General features: G+C 42.3%; 1 protein-coding gene across 2 annotated transcripts in view; it reads left to right on the plus strand.

Moving 5' to 3' along the window:
• Positions 1-8,661, plus strand: part of LOC102788134 (aldehyde dehydrogenase, mitochondrial-like) — a 29,457-nt gene extending 20,796 nt beyond the window's left edge. Inside the window, exons 8-13 of one of the 2 annotated variants that reach the window (XM_087837169.1) lie at positions 3,562-3,664; positions 3,908-4,092; positions 4,181-4,345; positions 5,157-5,314; positions 5,595-5,709; positions 7,891-8,301. In XM_087837169.1, the coding sequence (XP_087693295.1) occupies positions 3,562-3,664; positions 3,908-4,092; positions 4,181-4,345; positions 5,157-5,314; positions 5,595-5,709; positions 7,891-8,151 (987 nt within the window). In that variant the 3' untranslated portion in view covers positions 8,152-8,301. The other variant, XM_087837168.1, reaches the window with a different exon arrangement.
• Positions 8,662-11,161: the final 2,500 nt, after the last annotated feature.

Consider the following 11,161-nt stretch of genomic DNA (forward strand, 5'->3'; position numbering starts at 1 on the left):
TGCTGTGTTGATCTGGTGGAGCCGGCACACAAGTACAGAACGTCTGGATCGGCTCTGATCCTGATCAGTGTTACCCAGCAGGCAATGCAGAGTTTACATGGAGCTGATGGGTGAGGGGACTCGCCTAATTCTGCAGTAGCCTTACCAGCCACACCTGTTCCAGCAGCTCCCCTCTAGAACAGGTCACCTCAAACGGGCTCTTACTTTTAAAAGGCTGGAATAACCTGTAAGAGCTATTCATACTAATGTTTCACAAAGGGTTAAAAGGTGAATGTGAACAATTTAGGCTTTAATTGCAAGATGTTTTATTAAGAGAGGAAAGCAAAAGCAGAAATAAATAATAATCAAACAGAATCAAATCAGCTGAGGTTTACTTATCTACTCCGAGCTAATGCTGACTTTGTTCTGATCTTTGTGAGCAGAATGGTTGGACAGAGTGCATTTCTCTTTGTGTTACATGCTCTGGGTGGAAATCTAAATTTCCTTAATTTTGTAACCAAACATGGCAAAAATGAGAAGATAACACCCCAAAATACAAAGTCATCAGGTTCAGTTTGGACAACAGTTGATCCCTCTGCTGTCTCTTGTTCCTCAGCTGTGAACATCTTGGGTCCAGTCTTCTGAACTGCTCGTCTCGGAGAAGGCGGCGAGAGATACGGGGAAGAACCCTGTATCTCTTCTTCACTGTATATCTGAACATTGAGTCATGTATGAACTTGAACTTCAGGTTTCGTTCAGTTTATCTAATCTCTCTTCAATTAAATCATCAGGTCATTCTCACATTTAATGTAATCAATATTTTCCAATTATATATATGAATATGTTCTTCTTTCTCTTTAAAACTCTGTTTGTCAGTCACATTTTACTTAAAGCAAATTCTTTTTACAAAATCGCACATTTTTTAAAGTAAAAAATTCTTTAGATTAGTGGCTACTCAGTGTCTGTCACTTCCTCCTCCTGCTCCCAACTATCCAGAGTTGGGACCAGGAAGCAGAGTTGCAGTCTTACACGCCTCTCTGCAGCTTCTCTCCTCCTGCTACCCCCCCCAAAAACCCATCTCCATAGAGACTGTGTCAGCTTCCAAAAAGACAAAAAACAAACTAAAAACCAGCAACAAACAACTTAAACATTTACAAAGAAAGAACAATACAGTATCCACATCTGAACCAAAGAGTAAAACAGTGAAATGTGGATTATTAAATATTAGGTCTCTCTCTTCCAAGTCTCTGTTAGTACATGACTTAATAATTGATCAACAAATTGATTTACTCTGCCTTACAGAAACCTGGTTGCAGCAGGATGATTATGTTAGTTTAAATGAATCAACACCCCCGAGTCATTCTAACTACCAGAAATCTCGAAGCACAGGTCGAGGGGGCGGTTTGGCAGCAATTTTTCACACCAGTCTATTAATTAATGAAAGACCAAGACAGACTTTTAATTCATTTGAAAGCCTGATGCTTAACATTGTCCACCCCAGCTGTGAAACTCAGAAACCAGTCTTACTTGTTATCATCTATCGTCCACCTGGGCCTTACACAGAGTTTCTGTCTGATTTCTCAGACTTTATATCTGATTTAGTTCTGAGCTCAGATAAAATAATTATTGTGGGTGATTTTAACATCCATGTTGATGCTAAAAATGACAGCCTCAACATGGCATTTAATCTGTTGTTAGACTCAATTGGTTTCTCTCAAAATGTAAAAGAACCCACCCACCACTTTAATCACACTCTAGATCTTGTTTTAACATATGGCATAGAAACTGAACATTTAACAGTGTTTCCTGAAAACCCTCTCCTGTCTGATCATTTCTTGATAACATTTACATTTACAATAATTGATTACGCAGCAGTGGAGAGTGGACTTTATCACAGTAGATGTCTTTCTGAAAGCGCTGTAACTAAGTTTAAGAATATAATCCAGCCACTGTTATCATCGTCAATGCCCTGTACCAACACAGAGCAGAGCAGCTATCTGAACGCTACCCCAACAGAGGTCGATTATCTTGTTAATAATTTCACCTCCTCACTACGTACGACTCTGGATACTGTAGCTCCAGTGAAAACTAAGGTCTCTAATCAGAAGTACCTGACCCCGTGGTATAATTCTCAAACACGTACCCTAAAGCAGACGACTCGTAATCTGGAGAGGAAATGGCGTGTCACAAATTTAGAGGATCATCATTTAGCCTGGAGAAATAGTTTGCTGCTTTATAAGAAAGCCCTCCGCAAAGCCAGAACATCTTACTATTCGTCACTGATTGAAGAAAATAAGAACAACCCCAGGTTTCTCTTCAGCTCTGTAGCCAGGCTGACAAACAGTCAGAGCTCTGTTGAGCCAACCATCCCTTTAACAGAAATTGTATTGGGAGAGCAGCCTGTTGTGCCTGACAGAGACGTGGCTGACAAACATCATTACCGACTCTGTGATGAGTTTTAGTGGCTTCAGAATGAGCAGACAGAGCTAGAGTGAGCAGAAATGAGTGGGGCTAAATTTGCCTGTCAGTAGCAAGTAGTGTAACCCTATGCATCATACCATATCCATCACTGACCAGATATGCAACAAGGGCACTGGGCTGTTGGTGACTGGCTGTGTTACCTACCAAGGGAGGTACTTGACTTGATGGCCTGAAGAGTTCAGGAAGGAGTCTGATGTTAGACAGGGAACAGGTGGAAGAGGACCTGCAGAGGTTTAAGTATGTGCTGGAGGAAGAATGAAAGTTGGTAGAAGCAATGAGGGAATGAGAGGGACATGGAGGGAAACATGGAGGTTCTGAGGGTAGACGAGTTTAAATACCTGGAGTCCAACCACAAAAGCAACAGACGGTTCACAAGAGGGGGGAAGAAGAGAGTGCAGACAGGCTGGAGTGGGCGGAGACGAGTGTCAGGGGTGATGTGTAACCAAAGGATAGCAGCAGGATGTCATGTGGCGATGTGAAGCAGGCAGGATGACGACCAAAAATGCGGACTCATAGGCAGGACTTCACTCAAACACAGCTTTGTTGATGGAGTGCCAGAAATACAAAGCTAGACTTGGATACACAGGAAAACAAAACAGTTTCATTTGGTCATTATTTAAAGTATTGTTTAGATGTTTCTGTGATATTCTAGAACAGTATAGCTCTTTATTATCATCGTACATATACTCACCGCTAATTCAGAGCAGCCACACATCCATTACCTGCTTTATGTGCAAAGACCTGGATCTGTACTGTGGATGCAGGTCTTTGTTAGATTTGTAGAGTCAAGTAAAAGAAATGAGAACAATGTTAAGTGTGTTTTTTATTCTTGAATGATTGATAGGTAAGTGTTACGCAACTTAACCAAAAGAAATCTCCTTTGGAAATAATGCCTGACGAGCACGGCTCTGAGTGAGTGAACAAGCAGCCAATGTGCAAAGAGAAATTTTGCATTTTGATTAGAAAGCGGGAAAAATGTTGAGTAATTTCTTTCTGCAAAATTGACAGCGTATGTTTTAATCCACACGCCTGGTGAATTTTAATGCTCACATCATAAGTAGCAGTGTTGAATATAGCTCTGCCTTTCCTCCTGTCTGTCAGGTGGGTCATCTGATCCAACAGGCTTCAGGCAGCAGCAACCTGAAGAAAGTCACTTTGGAGCTGGGAGGAAAGAGCCCCAACATCATCCTGTCTGATGCTGACAGTACGTCCTCTGACTTCCTTTGCAGTACACACTGGTTAGAAATCTGTATCCTATTGTTGAAGACACTTTTTCCCATCTTTGTGTAAACTTTGAGGCCTTATTAGGACTGAGCAGTTGGATACATAAAGGTCTTCTGCTTTGTGGCAGCTATAATGTTACCACTGGACAGTCCAAGAATCGTAGTGTTGCTTCTGTTTTCAGATTGTCTCCAGTGAACGTTTCTCTGTTTCTTCCCTGATTCAGTGGAGTACGCTGTGGAGCAGTCCCACTTTGCTCTGTTTTTCAACCAAGGCCAGTGTTGCTGTGCTGGCTCTCGAACGTATGTCCAAGCTGATGTGTACGACGAGTTTGTGGAGCGCAGTGTGGAGCGAGCCAAGAAGCGAGTTGTAGGAGATCCTTTTAACCTTAAGACAGAGCAGGGACCTCAGGTACACATAAAGTCTGTGTTGTTCTCAGAGTCGAGTACTTTGCACCGTCACATACAATCGATGCCCTTTCTTCCAATAAACTCTCCAGATAGATCAGGAGCAATTCAACAAGATTCTGGGATACATCAGCAGCGGGAAGAGAGAAGGAGCCAAGCTGATGTGTGGAGGAGGAATAGCTGCAGACAGAGGATACTTCATCCAGCCTACTGTGTTTGGAGATGTCCAGGACAACATGACCATTGCCAGAGAGGAGGTAGGATGGAAAATAACCATTATAACTGTAACTGTTTTATATCCGTGTACTCTAGTAGTCCAGACAAAATCATGTAAACCTACTCTGTGAGGACAAACACACTGACCCTCCCCACTTAATTTGCAACAGGGCTTAGGCTGCTGGGGGATTCCCATGATGCATTGAGTTTTTCCTTTCCAGTCACCTTTCTCACTCACTATGTGTTAACAGACCTCTCTGTATTGAATCATATCTGTTATTAACCTCTGTCTCTCTTCCACAGCATGTCTTTATCCTGTCTTCCTTCTCTCACCCCAACCAATCACAGCAGATGGCCCCGCCCCTCCCTGAGCCTGGTTCTGCTGGAGGTTTCTTCCTGTTAAAAGGGAGTTTTTCCTTCCCACTGTCACCAAAGTGCTGCTCATAGGGGCTCATCTGAGATTTCTGTTATCTTTGTATCATTGTAGGGTCTACCATACAATATAAAGCACCTTGAGGTGACTGTTGTTGTGATCTGACTGGATTGTTTCATAAATAGACTCTAATTGAATTGGATTCATCTTAATTCAGGTGTCAGTCTGTCGCCACTGGTGCAGTCTGGCTTCACAAACATCTGAGGGTCACTGTGGAGTGCTCACAGGATTAAAGTGTGGTAACATTGCAAAGCTCCAGACGTGGCTGCTGAGAGCGTAAACGTGGCCTTCATGGGGCTTTTACATCGTGCAATTAACACACACACACACACACACACACACACACACACACCTGGTAATTTCTTACTGTTGATGTTTCTAAAATACTTTTTTGCTTTCGTGTCTCTCTTGTTTTGCAGATTTTTGGTCCAGTGATGCAAATCTTGAAGTTTAAAAACCTCGAGGAGGTCGTGACGAGAGCCAACGACACAAAATACGGGCTTGCAGCCGCCGTGTTTACTAAGGACATCGATAAGGCCAACTATGTGTCCAGTGGACTTCGTGCTGGCACAGTCTGGTAAGGACAGATTAATGGGATCACTAATGTGCAAACATTCACAGAGGAGGGAAAAGTTGAACTCTCTGTCATGAAACATGAGGGGGAATACTGACTTTTCTAATAAGGTTTTTCAGTTATTTGTGTAGCTGCACTTTCCAAACACCTACAAATCCAGCTGCTGGAGGACATCACGCAGCCATGCGTCATCACTGGTTGCCCACACTGTGTTGCTGTAGCTCAGTATTCATTCAGGCCATGTTTAACATCAGCGTTTGTTCCTGTGTGTGTTCTTCTGCAGGATTAATTGCTACGACGTGTTTGGGGCTCAGGCTCCGTTTGGAGGCTACAAGGCTTCAGGTGTCGGCAGAGAGCTGGGCCAGTACGGCCTGGACAACTACACAGAAGTTAAAACGGTAATCACTGCTGCCGTTTGGTGCTTACAGGCGTTGAATAGGTGGCTCCGTGTTGGTGTGTATGCTTGCCCAAAATCTCATATGTTTAAGCTGGGAATCATAGGTGAGGTTATCATTAGCTTTGCCTTTATTCTGAGCCTTGGAGCACATGTGCCAAATTCAAGGCCCGCCAGCCAAATGTGGCCCGCCACATCATTTTATGTGACCTGCGAGTGATTGTGCAAGATTGTCTTAAGATAAGTTTACTGTATACTGCTCAAAAGCACAGTGACTGCAAACTACATTTCCCACAATGCATTTCAATTATTTGAACCAGGAGCAGGGGTGAGAGGCAGAAGATAAGATAAAGGAATAAAAGACACACAGATACAGTTGTAAACAAGTTATACCTGCTGTAAGGTGCAGTGTAATCAGTGGTAAGAGGTCGAGACCAGACGTAGGAATGTTGGTCGCATCATACTATAATAAATATGGTTTATAAATAGGAGGGAATATAGTATAAAAATGTCCATCTAGTTTATCGTGATGTCCCGGAGGATCTGGTAAATATAGACGTGTGGAATCCACAGAAACGTCCGAATCTCAGCTCAAAGCTCGTCAAACCATTTCAACGACCAACAAAAAGCCAAAACAGCAAACGATTAAAGAGCAGGTAAACAGATCGCGTAAAAAGATGCAAACACAAAACATGGATCCCATTGGGAGCAGGAAGCCGACATCTCACATCGTCACCCTCCAACCAAACTTCCCTGAACCAGCAGCAAAAGAAGACCAACACCACACGTCAGAAAAACTTTGAATTCCCTCTTACTTTGGATGCCACCACGATAAAACCGCACAGCTCTATCTCTGTGTGCTGCGAGACCAGGCTCCCATCAGAAATCTCTGTTTTCTGTGTTATTTGTTTGCTTATTACACACCAGTCTATCGGTGTGTACAGTGCTGTCAGCTGCTGTTTTCCCCCCAAAAATGACTATTTAGTACCAAAAAAATTCAACTTGCAAAACGCTTAATTATGTCTCCAATAAACCCTCTGCACTATATAGAAATCTTTATGACTACAACAGCCAACAAATGGTCAGTGTGAACAATGAGCTGCCACCACGTCTACACATGCGTCTTACAGCATGTGTAACTTGTATTTTACACATTTATTTCTTCCAATTTAAGTCCGAAGAGTCAAGCTGACAGATTTCTTTCTTTTTCACACTGTTTAAGATCAAAGTGGGCTCTATGCCTCAGAGGCTGATACAGGGAGAGCGTGTGAGTCTCAGAAATGATCTAATTATGATTTTTCTGGCAGATATTCTGATTTCAGTTCAACTCATGATTTTCATCACAAAATTCCCAGCGTACAGTAACATTTACAAACATGACAGAAAATGACGTCATTTCATCAAAACAATAAATGCGATTACTCTATGACGAAAACTAAAGTGGTTTCAAATGTGTTTATTAATAAGGAACATGCAGGTACATTCAGTTTTTGACCAATGACAGTTATTACAAACAAAAAACTAAAAGGACCATTTTTGACTGAATAAATCTTTTATTATGTGAAGTTACAGTGAAGTAAAATACAACAAAAACCGTATTTGGTGAGGCACCATGTCACAGTGTGTTATGCCTCCTAACTGTCTTCTGGTTCTGCTAAATAAACAACACTACAGTTTCTGGGTCAGTCAGGTGCAAAAAACCGCAGCTTTGGCCGTCACATGATCGCGCTGTCTGAAATCGCAGTTTTGATCAGAAAACGATCAATCGTTCAGCCGTCTGTGATTACAGAGGAAAGGCTCGGCCTTGCATATCTTAAGCTCGGTCTTCTAATCAGGGTCGTAATATCAGCTGAGCGTTTAATTAGGCTCAGTTATCAGCCCTAGTTGTTGTTATGCAGTATGTTAGAAAGGATTAAGTCATAAAATCGATCGTTGTCAAACCCATAAAAAGAATTTTATTGTGTTCAGTCTGAGTTACAAATATTTGTGTCACAGATTTGATAACTGTGAATGTTTCTGCACCATAAACAGGACATAACAGAGTCATCCTTTAATATTAAATATAATATTAGGTCAGCGATGCACTCCTCAAACACGACTCTGAAGGACAGAGCACCCACCTCTCCTCATCCGAGGGCAGTGAGGGGATAACATCAAGGCCTCCACGAAGCCTCTTCTTCCTCAGGAAACTGAAGAGGGCTGGACTCTCCCCCCGTTTGCTCAGAGCTTTTTACAAAGGAAGGCCAGTCGTATTGCTGCTGACCCCACTCTCCCAGGACTGTTCATCGCTGCATCGAGGTCACGGTTACATAGAAACCCCCACCTGAGGGACAGCTTGCTGCCACGAGCTGTGAAAGCCATCTGTCCACCTGCACACACACTCACGTCCAGTCGCTGTACTCGAGAGACTTCTGCCTTTGCTTTGACTTTTTTAAAATCTTACTGATGTATTTATTGATCTTTTGTTTTCTTTATCACTGAGGGCATCACAGTAGGTTTTGTAATGCTTTAGTAACATAATGACAATAAATAAATAAATGTAAATATGCGATGCAGTGTACATTAGACATTTCTTACATGTTGACAACCTGCTCGTGCTTTCAGGTGACCATCAAGGTGCTGCAAAAGAATTCTTAGACGTGTGCAGTGAGACGGGACGACAGCTGACTGAAGAAGCTGCTGAGATGATGTCGGACGGAGAAACTGTCCTCTGCTACACAAACAGTACGAACCTGCTGAAGCGAGGTGGAATCTGTGCTGTGGATTCAAAAAATCACCTCCCCACTTAAAGCTTGATCTCAGTGACATATGTTAGTGAATGAAATCACCAAACTCGATTACAGTTTTCAGTCATGGCTCAGATCAAAGACTAGAATCAGAATTTGATCGTGTTGTATGTAGAGACCAAGGTCTGTGGACCTTTCTCTCATTTTTCATAATAAACTGATTTGAGTCACTCGGCTCTGTGTGTGTGTGTACAAACTCACAGACGAACAATGACACTGTTGAAACATGAAAACACACTTTAATCAGAGTAGCATCCATCAGGTAAACATCTGTGTAGCGGTGAGTGTTAAATAGCTTCAGCTGCTGTGCTGTTAATGAAATCAACAACAGGTGCAACACTGAGACAAACCCTAAAGCAGCAGCGGTTTAACAGGTGGAGGACACTCGTGTTCAGGCCAGTTTCACTACTCCTATCAAGACGTGATACCTGGACGGGTTGCACAGGTAGCTGCTCCAGGATGGAGCCGTGTCTCCCAGCACAGGCTCCAGAGGATGAAGGAGACTCCAGAAAACAGGCAGTTAGGAGAGCAGCTTTGACTCTGACCAGAAACCGACTTCATAGAGTGGCCTGAGTGCCTGATGTCCTCTGGTTGGCCCCGTCCTCACTGCCTGGGAGTGTGGACTGCCTCGAGTAGCCATCAGTATGAAGAAGTGAAGCTTTTTCTTCATGTGTGAATTATATTATTTAACTAAACACAACAAGTAGTCGTTGAATTCAACAATTACATCCAGAACAAAGGATTGTGGAATGACTGCTTCATCTCTAGCTCTGGTTCAGCTTCTACATTTAAATATCGCGGGCTTCATGTGAGCCTTCGACTGAAACCTTGCGCTGCAAAAAAGAAAAACCCGCCAAAAAGCCTGAATCAGATGTTACAGTCATGTAATCCAAGTGCAATACAGAACAAAAAATGACTGCAGCTGTCTTGATGCATTTAACCTGAACTACCTGAACTTGAAGCAGCACCGTGGAGTCTGCTACCAGTAAACTCATGTTTGGCTGCCGTTGCTCCTCCAGTAGAGCTTCAAACTCCGCTAGTACAGAATTAAAGTTTAAGGCAGCAGATAACTCGTCTTTGCAGATTAGGTCCTGCTCAGCTCGATACCTGTCCTACCTACAACTAACTTTATTACCATTGGGGCAAATTGGAACAGTGCCATAAATATTTAATACCGAAACTTCTTGCAGTAATAGTGGTGCTGTTGATGCTAGATAAGTCATCATTGAGAGTTTGGAGCCTTCACCGTCTCCTGAGCAGATTTGTTAGTGTGTGGTCTGCTCATGTCTGCAGATTATTAGCACGTGTGCCATTTCCATCATTTCCGTCAGCTCAGTTTCTGTGTTTCCTGTTCACCACCTGCATCCAGTCGCCAGTGTTTCTCAGCATCATCATCTTTTTCCTTATTGTGATCTTTGTCTTTCATGGAGGAACAGCCATGATTTCCTGTCCTGGTGGACCAACCCAGATCATTTAATCCTCTAAACCACATTAAATTTAAAAAACAAACAATACAAACGTATCAAATGTCAAATATTTGATGCACTTTTTACTTTGAAACAGGATGACAAACAACTGGAGATGGGGTATAATGTACATGTATAAACTGATGCATATTTCAGTAGTTCAGTGTCAAACGACTGCACAACAGCATGCTTTTGTTGGAAAACAGTCATAACGCTAAACTGGCCCATCTGCAGTCAACACCTGTCATCCACTGAAAACATCTGCTGCATTATTCATCAAACTCAAAATGATCGAATATTTTTCCAGAACAAAAATTCACTTTCAACATTTGATGTGTGTGACACTTTAAATGTTTTTACATTTTCATTTTACCCAAAGTTGTTGTTTAATTATTTCTGTCATGTGTTTACTCATCTTCTGTAACCAGGCGATGTATGATTTAGTTTGCTCAGTCTAAGGACTCACAGTGTTGTGCATCCGTGCACTTGGAAACTTGGAATCACACAGGAGCACGCTACGAGGCTTCTAGCTCCGCCCACCTACAGAATCCAAACACCAAACAAAACACCAGGCATGCAAGGAAACACGTATGTACGGTCGGTCTGTCATCTCGGTTGTGGGCAAAAGACCTGCAACTGACAAATAAAGGCCATCTCATCTCATCTCATCTCATCTCTCATCTTTTTGGAGTTGCATTTGGTTAACTTTCTTCTGTTTGCTTTGTTTTAAATGCTCTGGTATTTTTTGTGAAACACTTGTGATCTCTGTCTTGAAAGCTGCTAAATAAATATAATTTTACTTAAAAATGTTTCTGCTTATCTCCTTGAAGACAATATAATAAAACCATGTGACTGCAAACACGATAATAAACAAAAAAAAGTTGAAATTGGGAATAAAAATACAATAAATACAGGATGAACAGAAAAAAAACATTTTTTTTTTTAGCTAAGTTAAATGTGTAAGATAGAGAGACTTTATTTGGGGCTTCAGGGGTCTCCACCACAGTCCTATGTAAGACCAGCAAGCCTCCTGCCAAGCACTGAGCTGGCTTTTTTCACCAGCTTGTCCAGCTGCTTGGTGTTTTTGTCTGTCACGCTGCACCACCAACATACAGCAGTATGACAGAGAGCACTGCCCACCATAGTGTGACAAAATATATGCAGCATCGCAGCACACAGGCCAAAATGCTCATCACATTTATCT

The sequence above is a fragment of the Neolamprologus brichardi genome, unplaced genomic scaffold (assembly GCF_056152115.1).
Source record: "Neolamprologus brichardi isolate AB-2024 unplaced genomic scaffold, ASM5615211v1 NODE_ptg000008l+_length_2720982_cov_1, whole genome shotgun sequence".
In the NCBI taxonomy this organism is placed as follows: domain Eukaryota; kingdom Metazoa; phylum Chordata; class Actinopteri; order Cichliformes; family Cichlidae; genus Neolamprologus; species Neolamprologus brichardi.